The sequence below is a fragment of the Erithacus rubecula genome, assembly GCF_903797595.1.
Source record: "Erithacus rubecula genome assembly, chromosome: 6".
NCBI classification, from domain to species: Eukaryota; Metazoa; Chordata; class Aves; order Passeriformes; family Muscicapidae; genus Erithacus; species Erithacus rubecula.
In genome coordinates this window covers 26,526,978-26,549,733 of record NC_136688.1, presented here as the reverse complement: position 1 = coordinate 26,549,733, position 22,756 = coordinate 26,526,978, and the positions used below count along the sequence as shown (strand labels likewise).

General features: G+C 43.0%; 1 protein-coding gene across 7 annotated transcripts in view; it reads right to left on the bottom strand.

Annotated features, from left to right (window-relative positions):
* Positions 1 to 4,112: 4,112 nt before the first annotated feature.
* DPF3 (double PHD fingers 3) overlaps positions 4,113 to 22,756 on the bottom strand; it is a 189,928-nt gene continuing 171,284 nt past the window's right edge. For 5 of the 7 annotated variants that reach the window (XM_079309466.1, XM_079309469.1, XM_079309470.1 and 2 more), the window contains 3 exons: positions 20,023 to 20,135; positions 18,652 to 18,733; positions 4,113 to 17,613 (listed from right to left, as the gene is read on the bottom strand). In XM_079309466.1, the coding sequence (XP_079165592.1) occupies positions 17,543 to 17,613; positions 18,652 to 18,733; positions 20,023 to 20,135 (266 nt within the window). In that variant the 3' untranslated portion in view covers positions 4,113 to 17,542. The remainder of the gene's footprint in view (positions 17,614 to 18,651; positions 18,734 to 20,022; positions 20,136 to 22,756) is intronic. The other 2 variants (XM_079309472.1, XM_079309467.1) reach the window with 1 other exon arrangement.

Genomic DNA, 22,756 nt, shown 5'->3' with positions numbered 1-22,756 from the left:
AGCAATGGCTTGCACCGATGACTTGCAAAGTGAGTCAAGGCTTGTGAAAGCACCACAGACAGCATTAGGCACAAAGACCTGGCAAGGCTGCCTCCACAGCAGGGCTGGTAAATAAAACAGGTGCCTGGACAGAAGGCAATCTCAGATTGCAGAGAGAAATTGCCTTCAGGTGGCCAAATCCCTCCCGAGAAAGCACAAAAGGTGTTGATGGGTCTCTCAGCATCATCCCATACAGGATCTGCGCAGAGCAGGGAAATGGGGGAGAATATAGAAGGAATTCTTTGCCAGGCAGCTGTGGCTGGCGCCAGCTGAGCCTTGCACTGTGCTAGGAGAAGCCAGAAGTCCGCACTGATATGCAATGTGTGAGCGAGGCCTTTCCTGGAAGAGATCCAGGGCCTTTGCTTTGTGCCATATGCACAGTCATCCTGCAGCTCCAGGTCATGGCGGAGGTGCCCGGCTGTGCGAGGATGAGGATGAGGATAAGGATGAGGATGAGGATGGGTGCTCCGAACCCACTGGCTCTGTGTGCCCTGCCCCAGTGCCAGAGCTCTGTCTGCAGCACCCTCAGCACAGAGCTGTGTGCTCTGGTGTGCTGAGCTCAGCTGCCGCCCAGCCTGCAGCTCCCCATCACTAACGCTGCAGGGCAGGGCACAACAAGGACCATCGTGCAGCAGGAAAGGAGGCTTGCTGCACCCAGGGGTCTCTCAGAGAGAGATGGGAATTTTGAGCAGTCTGTGTTGCTCAGCTCTAATTGAGCACAAAAACATCACATGGCAGGCAATAGCCCATTAGCAACACTGCATGCTGAGGGGCCTTTTAATTATTTTTGTGTTCCCAGAGGACTACAGAATGCTCTTCGTAAGCATGGCGTGGGAATGCCAATTAGGTGGCCTCCAGCCCTGCTAGACAAGGTCTGGTCACATCACCTTGCGTCACAGGCTGAACCCTGCCCTCCATTTTCTCCCCAAGTCTGCCATTCTCTTCCATGAAATATTTATTAAGGGGAACTGCTGCCTGTCGCAAATGGTGAGTCTCCTGCCTCCTTGGCAAGGTCAGGCTGCTGGGGAGGTACCTTTGCTCTCCATAGCATCTCTCTGAGACTGATGGGTCTTTCTTCAGCATAGACAGACAGCCTTGGGAAGGAGGCTCTTTCAGTTTCTATGGATTCTTATTTCCCAAGAATAAGATGGCCATGTAAACAAATCACTAAAGCAGAGGCTGTGCCAACAGTGAGCTGTTATGGTATCAGAACAGGTAGATGCACTAGGGCATTGCAGGGGTATGTAATAAAAAGCCACTAAATAAATTTCTGCTGTGATGAAGAGCCACCTCCAGTCTTTGCAAGCACTGCTGTATCTTCTTAGGAAGCTTCTACACTTAGAGATGAAATCCTGGTCCTGCAGAAGCAGATGGCAGGTTCACCCTCTTCTGATGTGGTGCAGGTTTGCACCCACCTGGAGTTTAGCTGTGGTTTGCTGAATTTGGATTTACTGTTTCATACAGCTTCTCTCCAGAAAAATGGAGCAGGCTTCAACCACAAGCTATTTGATTATCTTTTATCAAATATAGTGAATGAAATAAGCAGGCACACCTTAACATGCTCAAGGAACTATAGTTGAAGTGTCAAATAAATTTTGTTTCTATATGGACAGATAGTAAAGGGGTAGGAAAATAAATCCAAGATCAGGGATAAACTCTGTTAAAATAAGATGTGGGAACCAAAGTGTGGCATTGGATGTGGAAATAACCTTCCCTAATAATGACCTCTAAGGGAAGTTTGGGGGCCAAAAATATGAGGACCAAAGTGCATATAGAGCATGTCTCTCCTTTGTCCTCTCTCTGGTCAGCCAGTGAGTCCCAGCACACTTGCTCTCTCCTTGCATGGCAGCTGTCCCATAGTGCCAGTGCTTTCTGCCTGTCCCCTGTGCCTCTCCTTGCGCTTTGAATGTGTTCTGGGCTGTGGGGATGGGAGGGTGGGAGCATGAGAGACTGCAAACACTACCCAGCACAGGACCACACCACAGATTTATGCAGAGACTTAATGATGTTTTCTGCTTTGTCTTTTTTTTTTTTTCCCCTTCCTAGTTATTCCTAACATTTTACTTGCTTTTCTGACACCTGCTCAGCCTTGACCTGTCATTTTCTCAAAATTAGCGACGATGCTGAGATCATTTTCCTGTGCAGTGATGGCTGATTTAGAGCCCCTCATTATGCATGTATAATTAGGGTGGTTTTTTTCCCCCAGAAGCATTACTGTGCATTTATTGACAGTGGATTTCATCTGTCATTTTACAACCCAGTTCCTCATTATCATGAAAAACTTCTGCAGCTCTTCACAGTCGACTCTTGTTTTGACTGCCCAGAACAGTTTTTCATTCTCAGTAAACTTTTCACCTCACTTTTCCTCTTCTTTTCCAAATCACTTTTTAGAGGATTTAAAAATATATGTCCATCTTAGATCTTTGGGTAATTTTCCTCCTGTGTGAAAAAATATTGTTTATTTACACCTTTTGCTCTACTATTACAAATACTTTTTGTCTTACATTGCAATCACTCCACTGTTATTCAATAGCATTGAAAAATGGGGACACACATTTCAGAAATAAAACAAGTGCAGTCCCATTTTTAGGACTCAGCAGACAAGGTATATTTGTTTTGATCTGTGATTTTAATTATTTTGTAAATTCCCATCAGTAAATTTCATCTCTCAGTGCATGTTGTGTAATATAGCTTTCTTTTTTTCTTTTTTTTTTTTTAAATCCATTTCAAAGTTCATTATGCCATTCCAGAGACTAGTGCTGATAAAATCCTCATCTGGATTCGAGATATTGGCAGAAAGACTAATTCCTCAAGTCTCTGGCACCAAGGTAACGTCTTGTCATAAATCCATAGGAAACCAGATTTCATTAGTTCCCTTGGTCATGGAATTAATTGTTTGCTCTGGCATTGAGCACCTGAACATGGCTTTGGGCAGCAAGAAAACCAGAGGCATTTTAATGCTGTTCCTCTGCTGTGTTTTACTTGATTTTTGTCTCAGGATTATGAGATGCCAGGGATGTAAAACAGCTACCAGGAAGATAACAGCTGCCAGAAACAGAGCCTTCTGGTTTGTACTTTGAGCTGTGCATACTGTGTAGAGTTAAAAAAAAAATACTGCTTAGAATAATTTAAAACAGAAATCTGTTACGTTCCTTCAAAATTACCCGTGCCTGGTTTAATAGATGCTGGATTAATTGCGTGCTGTCTGAGAGCTTTTGTTCCCCTCTGGAGTGGCTGTGGTCTCTGCCACAGAGGTGAATGCTACTCTACTGTATGGCAAATTTGACATTGAAGGGCTCTTTGTAGAAATAAGACTGCCATTCTCTCCTATTGTCCCTTTGATTAAACAGTGCCAGCATAAGAGACAGTTTTGATGGTTGTTTTCATATTATGGGCATCTGGCTACTAAGAGCTGGGCTGAGATCACCAAATCACAAGCTGCTTTAGAGATGTCTGTTTATGCATGCTGATCCCACAGTGATGTGATCCAGGAAAGTATTTGGATATGCACATTGAGGGGGGCCAGGGGGCAGAGAGGAAAGAGAAACAATTTCTGGGATGTGTGGTGAGGACCATTTGTTACCTGTGTGTGCTGCTGTTTTTCAACACAACTCCTCTAGTACCCAAACCCACCCCTTTCCAGTACTCCTGAAATAACCCTGGGCTGGGTTTTGCTTCACTTTCACATGAACAGGCTTCCAGTGACCTCTGAGGGACTTTGTGATAAAAATAGAGGAAATCCAATATACTACACGTGGACTCATTCAATAACTCCTCCCCATTTAAACCCCTTTTGCAGATACTCACATCAGAATCAGCACTCGGTGATGCCTCAACCATTCCTCAGACACTTCAGCGTTGGTCACAGGGACTCAGTAAAATTAGAATGTCTTCTGGACTGGGTTGCTGGCACCTTCTCTTTGCTGAATAAACTTTAACACACAAAGTTATTCCCAAAATTTTTACCATCTCTTTTGGTTAGTACCTAAGCAAACAGGGAAGATCTTGAGAAGAGGGCACTCTCATCTCTTTCCACACATCTGTTATCCAAACAGATACAAAGGCTACAGAAGCATTTTTCCTTGAACTTTTAATTGAAGTGCTTTAATATAAAAAAAAAACAGTACATACAAGTTCTAAACTCCTGTTTTCTGCAGTTGTTTACACGTTTTCTAAGTTGCAACAGAATATTAGCTATGTAGGTAGTCAACACTGCTAACAAACTACAGTACAAGTTACTAATAACAGTACAAGATGTTTGGAATACATTCCTGCAAATGTGTATGAATACCAAAGAAATCCTGCAAAGCTGAGAGGCTTCCAACACCCATTTTGCTCTCCTCTCCAACCTCAGCAGGATTTCACTCACAGGTTTCCTACCACCAAAGCACGGAAGGGCTGACCTTTGGCTGGTGCAAGCGGCGGTGGCTCCACTGGCATCCGCAGAGCAGCGTGAGTTGCCATGATTCACTCTGTGCTCAACACACACCATGCAGGTTGCCATGCATGACAGACTGATGGGCCTTCTTGCTCAGTGCTGGCTTAGCTCATTAAACAGTATAGTTTTTTCTGAGGCTGATCTCTTTCTCCAAGAAGCTGTCAGATCAGGATGACTGGAGAACAGTCAGGAGCATCCCAGAGTCTCATACTGCTTTAGGTAAAGCTGGGCAAATTTCCCTTAAAAAAAGCCAAGTTTTGAAGCCACCTCTCCACCACCTCTCCTCCCCCACAGAAGGCTGGCAAAGCTATCAAGCACTTATTAAAACTGAATGTGAGATAAGAAGAGCAAAGGTCCTCCACACAAGCCATGTTAAAACAAATCTCTACATACAAACATTGTAACGATACAGTCACTTCAGAGTTCCAAAGAAAGGTTCACACTTTACAAAAGAGGAAGAGGGGGGAAAAAGTAACACAGGAAGCTGTCCTTACAATTATGTACCGGTTCCCAAACCTGTAACCTTAATCTGTGGATGCCAAAAGTAAACAAATATCAAGCAAGAAAGTGTAAACTCCAATGAGGCCTCACAGGGTGTAGCAACAGGCAACCTGGAGGCAGTGTGCACAGCTGAAAAGGAATCTGAAAGAAAGACAGGCATTTTCTCCTATTCTGGTATGTGTTCATAACCAAAGACACAGTGACAAACACACTAGAGAGATGGGTCTTTCCAGCCTTTGATCCCACCTACTTGTCACCCAGGATGGTCACAGAAGGGTTTTTCCTCTGAAATGAGATTGTATGTGGGGCTTTTTTCAGGCAGGAGACCTTGTCTTTTCCCTCTCAGTTGTTTTGACTTGTCTCTGTACTTGCCATGTGGTTAATAAAACATTTGGGTTCATCTGAGACTACTGGGTTTTTCTCATAAGCATCAATACAAGACCTCATGGCCCTGAAGACCAACATTTCAATGGTGTGCTTCAGTTTCAGCAGCACCCAAAACTCCTCCAGGCTATTCACCAACTGGCACTGGATTATTTTGGTGGGAAGTTACAGAAGCTGGTGAACCCATGACAAGGTCAGCGTTTCAATTCATCCGCACATTATGAAAAAATGAGCACCAATGTCTCCAGTTCAGAGTACAGATACCAAATTAAAGTTCACTTCTGCTGCAAAGAGGAAAAAAATGCATTTAGAGGATACTGAAGTTGGCATATTGTGGAAAACATAGTGGTGGCTCACAGTAAGAATTGCTGTATTGCCTTTTCGGTGACTTTGATTTTCTATTCATGTTAATTTGTAAGTTTTCTCCAACCACATTTTCACAGTTATTGCATTACAAAAGCCACTACAATGCAATCACTCAACATACACATACATGTTGTATAGATAGGGGTATGTACAGCCAGGAAGTGGGGCAGCTTCCAACCCACAATTTGTTGTTTCCACAAGGGCAGGCAGATCCCAGATAGGTGAGACAGAAGTAATCTAGAGGAACCTCAAATGCTGAAAAGGAGGCTGTGAGTATACAAGCAGATAGAAACCCCAAAAGCTGAACAACAAGAATTAACACTAGTGGAACATCTCCTGCCTTTTAGCTAACTCAGTTGCTCTAAAATGGTTCTCACCTCAAATAACTTCAAGATGCAGGATGTGCAGTAAGTGCAAAGAAGGAGATGCCCCCCCCCCCATGAATGCAGGGAGAGGATGTGCTTTCTCAGTATTGCCTAGAGGTTACCCAGTACACCTGCTCTTCCCTCTCCCACTGTCTTTGTAACTATAAGACTTTTGCTTCAATGCCTAACTGGTAAGACTTGATTGTTTCATTATGAACACACTTCAAGGTTAAAGTATTAGAACACTGGAAACAGATACCCTGATTCTTTCAAAACGATAATACATTGTACCACTTAGAGCTTCTCTGACCCTTTTTTCCACAGAGCAAAGCATCACAATGGCAAGCTTTCCATCAGTTCTGAGCTAGCACAGCCAGTCCTAAGAGTTAAAATGTAGATCAGGCCTTCACAGTGTTTGCTTCCCTGCCAAGAATGCTCCCTGCTCCCTGGAGAAACAGTTCGTTCTGAATATTTCTGTGATGTAGACACTTCTGCTCTGGGATCCACAGCAGGTCATAAATGCTCTTACACTGGCCAGTCATCAGGAGCATTTTTTGACCATTTTCTGTATTTCTTAAACTATGTGCAATAAAATTATGACTACTATAATAAATCTGAAGGACTCTTTATCCCATAGCCAAATTTATTGGAGTAGGAAAGAGCACAGGAAGATACTCAGTTCATCAAAAAGTTCTCAGAAATCAAGTCAGGAGCTTCTGATATTATGGGATGTTTTCTCATTTTTATGCTGAGCCAAGTTTTAGCACACAACTATTGTGCATGTCACTGGCCTCGCACTGACAAAGCTTAACACAAAAGAAAAAAGTGATTAAACTTGCTGATTTCATCACTGCAACATTGAGCATCATCCCAGGTAAATGACACTCCAAAGACCAAAAGAACCCTTGGGCCTAGACCAGTTTGTCTAACAACCTCATCTTCAGATCACCCTAGACCTTCCAAGACTCATATAAAAGCCCTTAAATTTCTTTCAGAAGGCTTCCAGGACACAATCTGTCAACAGAAAACAAGCCACAGAAATGGGTGATGCCGTGGCTGGACACACTCTATGGTTCTACTGTCTTTGATGATAAGAAGTAGGATGGGAAGAGTCCAGCTGGCCCCCAGAGCTCAAAGCTAGACATTGTTCAAAATACCTTCTCATTTCCAAAATGAGGAGATGTAATAGCAAAATCAATAAGGTACCTCAAATAAAAGCCCTCAGTTACCTTTTGAACCATTTTTAATGATAAACCAGTTCCAGATAAAGGAGTTAGCCTCTGAAGTCAGAACCCAGTTCTTGGATGTTTTGCTCTCAGACTGAATTATTCTTAAAAGGGGGAGTGACCTAAGAGCCTTTACAGTCTATTTTTAAATGAGAGGATATTTTTCATTGAAGTCTCTGTAACAGAATAATTTGAAAATAACTGAGGAAACCATGCAATCACAGATGATCTGTGTTCAGTGCTCTGCTGAAGCTGCTGTGACTCCACTGCATTAAGAAAAGACATACATTATTCTGTAGCAATTGTCCATGACACTGAGGCTTACAGCATAAATATTGCAATACCTCATCCAGTTTCTGTATGACACACCAAGTTTTATTGCAGTAATGTCTCATAATAGATGGAGGTGCTGCAGGGTCCTGTTTGGCCAATTGCTATAGGACCCTGGAGTGCATTTCATAAGCAAGGAATATCTCCCATGGGAAGGGAGTTAAGATGAGGACTAGGAGAACCATCTAAAAGATTCACATACAATCCTAGAAAAATATTTTCTGTGCCTTACACCCCCACCTTCTCCCAGCCCTCCATTAAATGGGAGGTTCATATCCTAGCTTACAGATAGCGCTGGATGCAAGATAATGGAGCATGGCCCTGCCACGCACAGCAGAATGCCTCTAAATCAAGGAGCCAGTGTTCTTTGCCAATGTGACAGATTGAAAAATGCTCCTGGTACTTCCATGAGTGGGTTACTAAGCAACACTTTGGCTTCCAGGGAGTAGCCCTGCTGGATGTGATCTCATGCACCGGCAGCCTGACCACATCCCCAGCTGGAGCACTGGGGAAAGGAGGGGGTGTGTGCCAGCAGCAAGGCTGCCTGGCTTTGCCTGTGGCATGAGCTGTAATCACAAAGGAAAAATGGCCCAGAGATGACTATGGGCCTACACACAGGAGGGTTAAAAAGCAAAGACATACTGCCAGGACATACTGTTGGGGAAGAAACAAAGCTTGGAAGTAAAGCTTTAGATACCTGCGGTGTATCCTGTGTGGCTGTCTCACAGAAAATGATGCTGAAGAGGACTGACTCCAGGGAGAGATGCTAAAAATGAGAGGGGCTGGAAAAGATTTTCACGTGAAGAGACAGAGAGATCAAAAATACTAGAACAGATTAGAAATGAGTAAGAGAGGGGAAGATGGAGCTGACTGAAGTGAGGTCTCATTCAGGTGAGGAAAATAATGTGCTGCTGTCCACTGTTTCCTGATACAGCAGTGAGGATAGTTGTCTACAGAAAATCAGAAGGCAGTATAGTGAAAACTGATGAAACAAGCTCCAACTCCATGAATTCAGACAGACATGTGCCCTGGTTGCTGACTGTTCCATCATTATCTTTTGCTGAGATTTCTCACTTTCCTTTGGAGCTTGTGACATGGCCTCACTGGAATCAGGCTGAGTCAGAACAGGGCATAAACAGACCAGACTTATAGACAGAGATAGAAATAACTGTTTTCTAGCATGTGTTGGTTGTGCTTAACTACTGAGCAGCCACACATCTTTTCAGAAAGACTAAAATCCAAGACTTAGACTTGGCATCTTTAAGGATACCAGGCCAACCATAAAGTCAGTGGATTAATGTTGACTAAGAGCAGCTGATAATCAGCCCCACTTTTTAGAGCATTGGTTCTCTTTCATGTGTTGATAAAGCATGCTCTAAATATAATTCAGATTAGGTTGTAAGGGATAATGTTTTGCCCTATTTTGTTAGAATGCTGACACACCTTTGCAAAACAATAGTATTTTCTCTTTCCTCCTTTTTCAGTAATACTTACTACAGGACTCTAGATCTATTCCTGATCAGTGAGCAATGTTTACAGTAAATAAAATTAGGATGATGCACAAATATATATTTGCATATATAACTTAAATTAAAATCCTAATTAAAAATCAATACCATAGCATCACACAGTAAGGCTGTACTAGTGCCACTATTCAGAGATCATTACTTCAGCATTTTAAAAGTGAACTTACAAGAGGATGACAAAACAGCTTTTATCTGGGAGAAGTGCTATGATGAAAAAGATTTCTCCTCTTTCTATTTTCCTTTAGAATAATGGAGACAATGTTGTTCCAAATCAAATAAAGGATCAACAGCAAAGATTGTAACTCAGTCTTCCTCACCCCCAATTTTAATTGTTGATGTTTTCTTTTCAACCACTTCTAATGGAGAAAAAAAAAAAGTGCATACCAATGGCACATCCAACCTGAAATGGCAGATGAAGAACAGGTGAACCAGTAAATTGGCATGTACACAAGCTTGTGGTTCTTAGAAGATCTGACTGAACTGCACAGATGACAATTTACTTAAATACTCTTGAGCTTCTCTTTACATCTGCAATCCAATGAAATACATTATTTTCAGGCCTATATCCATCACTTCTGGCCCAGGCTGCAATCTAAGGAAGTCTAAGTAAACAGGAAGACTGTTGGTCTCCTCTCCAGCAGAAGAAACAGAAAGCCATCAAGGTAAAGAGGAAATATCTCTTGCTTTTTTAAAAGAACTACTGTATGGCCTTGATGCTGAGTTGAGATTAAATAAGCACACAAGCTTGATTCTCTGCAATGATCAAAGGTTTGTTGAACACTTCTAAGGGAGAGATAAAAGGTGATGGTTTGATTTGGACCTGTCTATTTCTGAATTGTTCTAAACCTTTCAAATCAGTTCTAGTATACACTGTCTCTGAAATTCTGTAAGAAAAGGGGAAAAAAAGAGAATAAACAAGGAAAGATATTCTGTAATGAAGCTCAAAGGAGATGACACTTGGAAATTCCTCATGCACAGCCTTCCCAAAATGATGCAGGGGCACATCTCTAGTGAGCACTCCAGGAGAGCTATAAAGGAAGAATAGCTTAGGTGTAACATTCATGTCTTGTCCTTTGGTTTTCAGCAGATACTTCCTTTCTCACTGCTGCTCTCAGATTCTGCAGTGGCAGTACATTGTGTACATCCAAATGAGGTCCTGTGTCCAGCAGAAGCACATGTTGAGGCTGGAAAGAGATCTGTGCTCCATCCAAGTTTGTGGGCAGCAGGGGTTTGGCCTTCCAGGCAGAAGATCGTGAGAAATGGAAGGGAATTCCTTCTCTTGTAGGCACAAGGGTCCCTGATGAGAATTACCAAGCCTTCTATGACAAGAGCAGAAGGAGTCCTATCCAAGTGGACAAAATACTGAACTGTGCTTTGTCATACAGAGGGGAGCCATGGCAGCAAAGACCCTTCAGGCCATACAGAAAGGAATGCTCTCCTAGCCAAACAATTCAATCATCCAAGACATGGAAAGGAGATGAACATGAAATGAATGTGCCATCCTTTATGTCTTTCCAAATACAAAGAATAAAACCTGCCCTGCTTTCTCCCTAGCTTCTGGGAGTGGGAAGGGATGAAATATTTCCTGAGTCACTGTGGAGGTGAAACTATAGTTTGTTACTGAACAGAATCAGATGGATTACTAGACTGACAGGAGTCTGAAAGAAAATACCAATACCTGAAAAATCAGAAATTTTCAGGTATAAAGTGTTTTATTTTTAACTTCATGCACAAAAAGGGCAGTAAGCTGATCTGAAAATAGTAGTTTTCTCATTTCAAAACAGCAGTAACAACATATATTCTAAATGCACTAAAGTAATAACACTTTACATTTTCACCAACATGGCAGAAATACACAACAAATATTAATAAACTGTTGGCTCAATTCCCCAGCTGCTAAATGCCTGGCATTCTCACTGGCATACAATAAAAGGATAAAGCCTAAAACCCCTTCTGTTCCCTAGAGGTACTTGCTGTTCTTTCCCTTTCCCTTTCCCCTCAGTTAAGTGCCTCAATGCACAGTGGTGGGGGGACCATCCAAACACCCAGCAGTGCAGCTGGAGAGAGAGGAGAGTGATGCACTCTCCTCTAGCCTGTGCTAAGGCCATCAGGACAGCAAAACTGTGCTTGCACAAGCTGCAGCCTGCCTCCTTCAAGACAGCCACTGACCCCAAGGGCCGAGGACACTGTCTGGGAGTGTCAGTCACTCTCACCCTTGTCTGCAGTGCAGCCAGACCTTGTGCCCAGCCAGCACCACCACAGACAGAGATGGGACAGTGCCAGCACTCTCTGCAAAACTGCTCCCAGGAATGGAGACAGGATGCTTTGGCCCTGGATGATGGCACTGGCTCTGGTAGAATGGGGACATTGCCTGAGCCTGCACAGCCAGGGGAACATGAAGCGGAGAAGGCTGTGCTTGTAAATCAGTCCCCTTCAGACCAGACACCCCCCTCCTCTCCCTGCCCCTCCAGCAAACCTGTGCTTATCTTATGTAAACCAGACCAGGTTTGGTGCCTGCCCTGAAGAGCCATTTAACTCCTGCTGGGGCTGGAGGTCATTAGTAGTAATTACATCACCACTGAAGATGGATTTGGCTGCCTGCCAGTCACAACTCCTGCCCTCTCTTACCAGAGCAGAGGCACAGCCACAGCCATGAAACTTTTTTGTTCCTTTTTTTTCCTGCCTTGTCACCTGTTCCTATCTCCCAGGCAGCATCATGGGCCTGTGGCTGACAGAAATAAATGGTGTAAGGAACTGCCCAGAAGAGCTGGCTCTTCTTGCTCTGCTCCAGCCTGGTCTGCAGCACTGTGGTAAATAGCAGCACTTAGGGCTTGCACACTGTCTGTAGGCTCCAAGTGCTTTGCAAAAGCAGCTAAGGATTGCCATCCTGCCTTTTCTCCAGAAGTGAGGCACAGATTTGAATACCTGCTCACAGCAGTGCAATCCTTGTAAGTGTAAATAAGCCCTGTGCTTTAGAACTCCTCATAGGCAGAGTGTGGGGAATGTCCCACTCCCAGGTGGGCTCAGAGCAGCTCTGAGTGCCCCAGGGATGGGCAGCCAGGCACAACCCACAGCACTGCAGGACAGGCTATCACCTATCCAGGACAGCAGTTGGGACAGAGCTCCAGGTTTGGCCCTCAGCCCCTGAGCATCCCTGCTAGTTTGGCTGGAGGCTCCTTCTGCAGACACCCCTTACCTGGGGGGCTGGGGCAGCACCCCCTGCTCCTGCCTGGCAGCCCTGGTCACCCTGCTCAGCTGCACACTCCCCTCCTCCTGTCATGCAAAAGGGGAGATGCTAAGATCATAATGAACTCAGAACTGGTTAGAGGACAGGGCTTCCCTGACCTTTGTCTGCTCCTCTTCACAGGACTTATTTCCCCAAAATTATAGAACCGGTCAACTGTTAAAATGTCAGGTGACCTCCTCGTGATCATCCCACAGCCTCCTATAACAACATTGAAAAGATAATCTATCTTTTAATCATGCCCTCCAAAAGATTTACACTTTCTTCCCTCACAGACTGGTGCCAGATTTTTTCCAATATAAATTACATTAACTTTAAAATTCAAATATTGAAGCGATTCTTTCTAAATAGATTGAAACAATAATTTCCAACTCTTTTGATTGTTCCCTCTTAGTTTTTGTATTAAATAATTTGCCAGATTGGACTTCAATATATGAATAATTATGGTTCTCTCAAAAGCACATTTTTTAAAAATAAATTCATTTCACACGGAAGAATCATGCCCAGGTCTACCTGGAATATTCTTGCCCACAATGCACATTATCCCTCCAGCAGTGACAAGCTTAATTAATATTCATTTCTACCCCCATCCACTCCTCACCTCTCAAATGACCCCTGTCAAAACACATGCTGTAGTTGTAAAGAAAATGCTACAGCCCCATAACACTGCATGGTGCAGGAGAATCTTCCTTTGGGGCAGAATTGACTAAGCTCCTTTTAAAGAGAGGTGAAAAATCATGATTTCAAAGTTATTTAGATTAACATTTGCTTTAAAAGAACACACTTAATGGTGGCTTTCCTAGCTCGAGAACTGGTCTGAGGTACACTTACAGAATGTAAACTCTGTGCAGTGTAAACTTGATGCAACAGCACAGCTATGGAAGCACAGTTTGGTGGCAGATTGGGATCCATCTCATCTCTTAAAGTCTTCCCCAAGCTCTGGGAGAGGGTCTGTAATGGCAACAAGAGTTGACTTCCTCAGGGGTACCTTGGATGCCCCTGTTCAGAGTGGTCATTTCTCACCCCTCTGGTTTCTGAGTCCACCTCTGCAGGTGCTGCCCTCCCCAGTCTTCCCACCATGGACAGAAAACTGGGCAGCACAGCACACAAATGTGATGGAGAGCCAGAGGCAAGCCATGGTTTCACACAATACAGTCTGAATTGTTCAATCTCTGCATCAGCCCGAGGTAGCCAACACCAAAGTAGATGCCATTGTGGGCATGAAGGAGGTAATGTGCAATTAACTGCATCAGTAAAGAAGATTTTCTATAACTGACCTTTTTTAGGTTATCCAAAAGGAGTTAAAGTAGAAGGATCATGTGCATATGTTTAACTAACATACTTTAAGGCCATTATGCAGACACACTTATTATTTAAATGCATCCTCTCCCACAGTAAACATCTGTTTTCATAATAAGGCCAGGAAGAGCAATTACATCATCCAGCCTGACTTCCTTTATAACACAAGCATTTTTCAGTCAGACATTCCTATGATTAAATAAGATTGTGTTTAATTAAAATACATCTAGGAATCTGTCCATTCTTGATGTGAAGTCTTCAAGGCATGCAGGATCTACCATCTCCTGGTAGTTTGCCCTGATTTGTGCTGAAATGTTAATTGCCTTGCCTACACAGCAGAGTTTTGAAAAACACCAGTTTGTTCAACTCAGGGACTGCCAACAAAGTTGCATGTCCTGCCATAGCAAGAGGGAGAGCAGCACACTGGGCTGGAGCCCTCACATTGTTTTGTGCCCAGACCAGATCACTGGCAAGATGTGCCTGACAGCAGGTGGTGTTGCCCAAGTCACACAGCCCAGCAGCCATCCAGCAGGACTCTCCCCAGTGGGGCAGCAGCTGATAGGGAATCAGTTGTCAGAGTTTCTAAATTCCTCTTCCTCACCCCCATAGTAGTGCCACAACCTCTCCACATCTCAGTAAAGCTGGTGCATTTTTCACCTGGGAGGTCAGTCAGTATTTCTCAAATGCACCAACACACAAAACTCCAAAAGCATGCTTAAAATGTCACTGAGAGGTCTGTTCCAGCCCCTTATCTTGGACTCAGCTCGTGAAGAAGGGAGGCTATACCTGAAGGAATTTCTCTGCATGGGAGAGCTTGTATCTAATCTGCTGCCATAATTAAGCTTCCTGGCTGCACAGCACACAGCTGGAGACATGAAACACAGCTGGTCCACTGGGGGTAGGCACCCTGTCACACTGACCTCAGCTGGCACACAATGCTTTGGCACTGAAGATCTAGCAATCTGTCCTTCTGTCATACCTCATTAGTGATGAAACTTCAGCAAGGCCACAGAGGAGTATATCTGAACATGAAAGATATTGTTGGCTGCAGAATGGTTGTGGGAGGAAAAAACAGCTCTGGATCAAAACCACAAAATAGGAAAGCTGGTGGGCACAGAGAGCACAGCTCCTTTAGCAATGTCTCTGTCATAGGGTTGGAGACCTCTGAAATCCTGCACCAGCTGGTTCCACCAACCAGGCAACCTGAGACTTACATGATGAGCCACCAGTGTCTGCTTCTCACACAGGCCAAACCAACACGTGTCCTCTCTGTTTAGGAATGCAGACATTGTCCTACCCCTCCAAGGTCAGTGTAAACATCAGGACACTGGAAGCTGATGGTCATTTTTATGATGGAAGTCTCTAGGTCCAGCAGGACAGGTAGCTGTGGACCAGCCCAAACACTAACTCACACCTCCTGACCCCACTGCCAGCACCACCATAAAAGTGTCTTCCAGAGCACACACTTCTCATTTCCAGCCACTCTTCCCAAAACACCCATTTTCTGTGAGAGAGCCCAGTAGTGTGTCTGGTGAATAAACACTTGCACTCCTGCCCATAACAGCAACAGGATTTTATATCAGACACTGAACCACGTGATGGTCCCAAATGCCAGATCAGCAGGGTTCAACCAGACCAAGAGATGGGTGTAAATGCTCATGCAGATCAGCTGTGTCCAAGTGCTCCCCAGGGCCAGGGCAGTTCCAGACTGGGAGGAAGATGCTCTATTTTATATTTGCTCAAGGGTCTTGTCCCAACAGGTATCAAACACCTGATGCAACTGCACAGGCTTTCACTTTGCTCTCGGCAGGCTTAATTCTCAAATTTATTTGTGCTCTCAGTTCATTGAAGGTCTGTCACATGGAAAGCACAAGATATTGAATGAATTTTACAGGTAGCCAGTGCAGCTGCTCCAGGAGAGATTTGGTCCAATACAATTAGGATAAATACTTTCTACATTTTTTTTCTAACAGGTTAAAATACTCCTGCTGCAGCCTGAGAAGAAGCTGCAACAGTAGGTGGGAGAATCCAGTAGCTAACACAGCTACTTTTGGTGTGTAAGCTGAACAAAAGGGGAAAAAACTATCTAAATAATGAGAAAAAGTGCACTAGGTCAGTATAGCTCATCCTAACTAAGTGTAATTAGCAGGAGAAGGAAGAAAAAATAGCTTACCAATATTTTTTCACAAAATCTTTCAAGTGTTTGGGGACATTTAATTTTGCAGAACAGTTTCAACCAGTATAAACATGCCAAATATAACCTTCAGTATCCTTACCTACTTGTACCAGCAACATGAGTCACATGCTTGGGACTCTCATAAATTTATATTATAAACCCACTTAAATCTATGCATAGAAAGTGCTATACATCATACCCCAAAAAATGGTTATTTTGGGCAACTTGGCAGTTCAGGGAGTGGTAAGGTTTTTAATCTTAAAGATGTATTTTGTAGAAAATACTTGATGCACTTATTCTCCTAGTAATATCTTAAATTATTAAAAGAGATTCAACTGCAGTAAATTTTTTTCAACGGATGTTCTCACTTAATATTTCTCCATTTCACATGTAAAGCTTTGTTTAAATAAAGTAGAACTACTCCTATTTAATTTTTTTAATCATTATGAAAATTCTTTTTGTGTTAGGTTCAGCCAATTATTCTTTTCTTTAGAGCTGGGGAAGACAAATTATGTCATTGGCCAAAAATGCGGTTGTAGAGAATTTGGGGGGAGATTATTTGGAAATTCAGTTAGATATCAAGAATTACTTTGACAAAAAAGAGTAACACTTTGGAAATTATGAAAGCCTGGATTAGGCAACACCCAGAAAATGCAATTTTCAGTTGCAGAACATTTTAGTTTAGAAATTTCAAAAAATTAATCAAAGTGCTTCATTTGACCTTAAGTCAAAATTATTCCTTTTTGCAACTTACTTTAGATTGCTCAGAAAACTGACAATTTTTACCGTCTATGACCAGCTTAAGATGACAATTTTTCTTTTGTTCAATATTCTGTGCTAAACAGAAAGTCAGTTGCATACATAAGATTTTTCACTCAGAATTTTCTGAACAAAAGGAAATTATGTGTCTGGAAGGTATTGCTGCCATTGCAGTGGGGACAGTATGCCTGAATATCCTGGAACCCAAAGGCATTTCTAAGCATCTGAGTGTGTACATACCAATACTTCTCTTCCTTACACTTGCAACAAATTCCTAATGATCTGCCAAACCAGGGCATTTGAGCCAGTGAAGGAAGTGTCACCCCAAAAAGTTTTGATCATGCTTCTCTTAGTGACAATGTGCTGCTCATGAACTGTGAAGTTTTGAACTAAATGCAACTCTCAGAGTACCCCTCTTAAACACCCATGCATCTACAGAGTGGTTGCAGTAAAGAGATTTCCAGTCAAGCCTGTGAAGAGAAACACCTGGTGTTGCTCCCAGCTGAAGTACTCACCAATAATTCCTTGGGAAATATCTTACTACTTTTTCATTTTAAAAAAGAGTAAACAGAAAGCACAAGGCCACACAAAATTGACTTCTCCATGTCAGTATAACAACCCTCCCCCTTCCATAATGCATGTGAGCCTCTTAATGGCAAGTAGCAGCCATGCACAGCAGTGAAGAGATTTCATCCAGATCATTGGGAAGTACACAGCCCTAGCAGAGCCCAGGAGGTCTGGCATTAGTGACAGTAAATACCACAGATACCTCTTCCTGTATTTGAGTGTCCATTCGTTTGGATGTGGGTTGTGTCTTTTGTTCTGGAAGGGAATTGTGTGCTGGTATGGCAACACCAGGAGCAAGGTGTTTCTTGACTGCTGGAGCTCCTCAGGCCTGGTAGCCAAAAGCTGATGCTCTCTCTCTGAGCAGCTCCTGGCACAAATGACAACTCCAGCTCCCTGCAAGTGAAGAAATCCTTCTTATAGGAATGACATAAAATCCAAGCACTCAGAGTTTACGTCAAGATTGGCTTGAATAGTGTATCAGATACTCATAATATTGGAATTACCTGTACTTTTGTGAAGCAGCCTCTGCTGCCCTCGCTTTTGTGTCCACAGCTGTTCTACAAGGGCTACAATGCTGCTGGGAGGTGCATTGCCATGAGGTGTTTTATATTTTCACACTTTCAATAAACCACTTCCCAGTGGAACAGAAACCTTTAGCTAATTATTAGCTACATTTCAAAATTTTCCCCTCCTGATTTAGCTTCCTTTTTACCAAAGTTACAAACATTAGCTCCTGAATGCATGATTGATTTGTAATTATTCTGGCCCTGCCCCTCATGTAAACTGCAGTTATTCACACTCACAAGTCTCCTTCTCCAATTCTACTGCTCTCTGAGGATTTTAGTCAGAGAACCTCTAAGGTAAGAGACTGGTTTCTCTGCTCCACAGCCAAGTGACAAACTCCAACCAATCCTAGTATAATCAGGATGAACCCCCTGCACAGGTTATAACTACACACCAAATTTAATACAGACCACAAAACCCTCACCCTACCAAGACAGAAACATATCATAGAGCAAGGAAGGTAATTCCCTTTAATCCAGTTCAGGCTCTCAGATGTTCCAGAGAGGACTTCCCTGTCTGAGGCTTTCTCTCCAGGACTTTGACTTCTTAAGAAGCACAAAGTCACATTTCACAGATGCTCAGTTCAAATTACTTAATTGAGGTGACCAGTGACACATGTGACATCCAAAGGTAGCCACTACCCACCAAAGAGCCATGTTCTGGAAAAGGAGGAGACCAGGCAAGATTTAATAGGATATTACAGATCACTCTAGTGCTTCACATCTATTCATTTCTTTCCAGTGCTACCTCCCTTTGCTTTGCTACTGTTTCCTTAACCCTGGATAGTTCAGAACACCTTTCTGAATTTTTTCCCATCTCCACAAAGACTTTATTGTGATTTTCAAACAGACTTCAGTCATATGTTACCTTCTGGGGGCTCAAAGACTGGTGGATTCAAGCAATACATGTGATAGCCACGGTCACAGTCATCACAGAAGAGCAGCTGGTCCTGAGGCAGGTTTATTGGAGAGACAGTAGGGAAACAGGGAGAGAAGAAGAGGAGAAGAGAGAAAATGATGTAAATTAGTCTCTTGCCAAGATGAAAACATAAGTAGGTAACCAGCAATGCTCAACTGGGAATGCAGAGCTGCAACAATAGAGACTAAGAGACTACTGGGAATGAATGTAAAGGCTATGAGCATCACATTTGTTCATCCATAATTAGCCACCACATTCCTGAGAGGCTGCAGAAAGCCTCTCTCAGCACAAAGACAGTTCAGTTTCTACCTAGAAAATCACTATGAGAAGTGGAGGAGCTCCTGCCCAAGATGGGCTCATGATGCAGGAGTGAAAGCTGTTATGCTGGGGATATGCTGCACTGAGAGAAGAGGACAGGCTTTGCTGGGCTCCCGTGTCACCATGTGCTGATCTCATTCCTTCAGAGGACACCTTGGACTTAGACAGTTTTTCAAAACTCAGCTGAGCACATTTTTTGTGAAACAGATGGAAATTACATGACCCCACCATGTGGTCTGCAGCTCTTTCATATATTTGGGGTGAAAAAAGCTGCTCTGAAGTATCCTGTGATTCCTAAGGCAGAGCAGCTCCCCAGGTTCAGATTTTTTTATGCTAAAGCGAAAACAAAATCTCAGGCTTCAAATTTATTCTGCTGTAGGGAATACAGTGTTAGCTAATCACCTCCAAAGTTCTTCATCCACTGTCAGTTTTCCAAGGTTCTCACAGGTCACCAAGGACCCTTACCATCAGATTTTAACTGCAAACCCCACAGGGAGGACATTGCTCAGCAGCAGGCTCTGGAAATCACTGGAGTTGGTGATTAGGTGAGACTTAGCCATCCCACTTCAAATGGTTTCATGTTTCCCAAGTCTTGTAATTAAGTTTAAAAAATCATACCAAGAAAGTAAAGAAAATCAGGGACAGAAGGAGCATACCTGCCTCTCTTGGGTTATCATGTATTCACATTTATTTCTTACTAACATACTGAAAGTTCCCTGCAACAGGAATTCGTGGTCCCCTGTTAATTTCTATTGAATAAGTACACAAAGTAGCAGCATCTTATGTGGCCCCATATGATACCCGCGATAATTTCAGCAGAGACCAGTGGCTGAATGGGAACACTGGGGAGAAGCCCATCTCTGCTCTCAGGGGTGGCTCTTCCTTGGAATGTGTGGAAGCAGCAGTAAAACAACAACCCACACCAGTGCCACATGCTTCAAGGGTGGGCAGGGCAGCAGCTTGCAGTGATGCTCATTTGCATGAAAAGGTAAATGGACTCACATCGTTCTCTGAGGTCCCACAAAGGCTGCAGGATTTGCACTCAATGCATTGCCACTGATAGGTTTTAACAGCCTCAGTCATGTTTGTGGTGAACTGCAGGCAGGTCGGGTGTCCTGGAGAAGATCGGAAACAACGGTCATTGTTAAGGCTCACATATTGCTCGTTAATTAACCGGTATTAAATTTGGGAACAAAACACACATGGACATGGACTGATCACAACATGGGCTGCAACTAACAGATACCAAAGAGGAAAGCAGGCATTAACCCTTTCGCTGCCGGGCACAAGAGAAAATCAGAGTCATCGCCACCCATTCCCCATTGGCAAAGCAGTTTTATTCAGAGCTCTTAAAAATGGTTTGGCTTTGAGTTGGTTTTTGTGGGGATTTATTTTTTTTTTTTTAAGAAAACAAGAAAAAGGATGAAATCAGAAACAAACCCAATTTCAGAGAGAGACCATCCGTCTTAATAGAAATTGGACTACAGTTTCAATTAGCGTTGTTTCGACCGGAACGAAGAACCTGGTGGAAATGAGGTTATTCTCCATTTCACAGCTTCCCTTCCTGGTGTCCAAATGGGTGGAGCAATTCTGTAAACTTTTCTTAAATGGAAGCAGCAGCATACAGAGAAGATGCAAGACGGGATGGAAGAATATAGCTTTTAATTTTTTTAAGAGCTCTGCCACTAAAGTTGGTTGGCACAGAAGAAACCAAATTGCACAGCTAACCTTCCAGGATCAAAACAGGAAACCGAAAGGAAAAAAAAAACCCAAGCCAACTCCCACAATGAACTAAATGAAAGGAATAAAGGAGGGAAAGCTAGCAGAACAGTCACATCTAATCGGGAAGGACAAATTGCCAGAGTTACAACCCCCGCCCCTACATGCGTGTCGACTTCAGCTTTGCAAAACAGCGGTATCACAGTAGCAGGGTCAGCAATGGGCTTTCTGGAGGGGAAAATACAAACAAACAAACAAACCAAAGGTAGGATCAGTGTTCCTTCTGCAAAACAAAACAAGACAAATACACCGCTGAAATAAAGTACTGCACTCCCAAAGCAGCCTTACCTGGCTGAGACATGGCCTAAGTCACCTGCAATAAGCTCCTGCCTGCCTTCTTGGAAGGCCCCATATTTAGAATCCTTCTGTGACACACTTGAACATTAACACTGTGCATAGTCAGGGCAGGGAGAGCCAACTGCTCATTCCTAGAAAGACTAGGAACACAGGTATGCACATCCAGCACTGCCACCTGCTTCTTCTAGAAACTGGCACCATAAATTGCGTGGGGATTTGCACCTCTACCCAATCTGCTGTTCTTAGACTACAGTCAACGGATTGGAAAAAATCCTTTCCACTTCCACCAGCCTAAGTGCCTTTCTAAGAGAGGAGGAAGAAAGGCAGTTTCTCCAATAAGAGAAAAAAGGCATGTCTATGGTAGATGTGGGCACAGATGTGTCATCTTCATCACCAGACCTATCAGTAATATTCTGCTGTGTCATCACAGCAGCCGTCACCACCCTACAAAAAGTTTCTGTATTTTCCAGCTAGTGAAGCTGCTAAGAATTGCTGGATAAGGAAGTAATGCTGTAGGGAATCTATTTTTTGTGTGTCCATGATACCTCCAAATGCTGTATTAAGAATTTTTGTTCTCCAGTTATATTTGCATGGTTGTGATACAACAACTAAGCCTGTCCAGCAAAGAAATGTGTGTGCATAATTATTAAAGAAACTGAATAGAAAATAAAGAAGCCATTTAGAGAATGAGGGATCATTGAAATTGCTCATATCACTCTCAAGTCTTTGAATAAAGAAACATCTTGACAATACTGATGAGCTCAGATTGGCTAAGAAGATGTCGGGGTTTTGGAACCCTTGAAATGTCAGCACAAAAAAAAAGTCACAGATTTTACTGAGATTTACAGTAGACCAACTAAAGTCCTGGAGACCTTGAAACTGCAACTAAGCAAAAGGAGATGTGACAAGGTACCTTTTCTTCTGAGAGGACCACATATACTTTCTGATACCACCAAACTAGCAGAACCTGACATGACACTGAAATGTTCTTCCAGATTTGATTTACATTGAATGCAAACCTTATTCCAACAGCAGTAAACAGAACAAATGCGCCATACTACACATCAGGGAGGAATTCATCCCAACAACACAGAGTTGTTTCCAGAAATGTTGTACTGGAATATATCACAGAAAACAACTCATATAGGGAGGTGAATTCATCAGAGAGTTAAATAGCTTCAGTCACATTTGAAAAGAAATTGAAAGAATGGAATAAAACATACAGAAATAAATCCCAGCTAAATGCATGCACATCTTCACATGCTCACTTGCCTGTGTACACACATTGCTCATTGCAGACACTCCAGCTGGAGACCTTCCCTTTCTAATACAACATGAGGGTCAGGTCTTGTTCACTACTTTATCTCTGTCCCTTCATAGACATTCCTGCTCTCTTCCAGTTATCAGTCTTGACTGTTTTGTTCCTCATTTGCCTCAAAAACACCTCTGCAGGTCTCCAGTGTGGCATCTCACATCAGTGGTGCCTCATCCTTGAAGTGATACATCCAATCTATATTGCAGAGCACTTCTTAGGAACCACACCCACCATAAACCTAAAAGAAATCTAAAAGGCCTAAGAGACCTAAAAGGTCTCCTGGGGGCTGAGGATTCCTTAGAAAAATTATGAATAGAGTGAGAGGCACAGTGGTTTCTTTTTAGT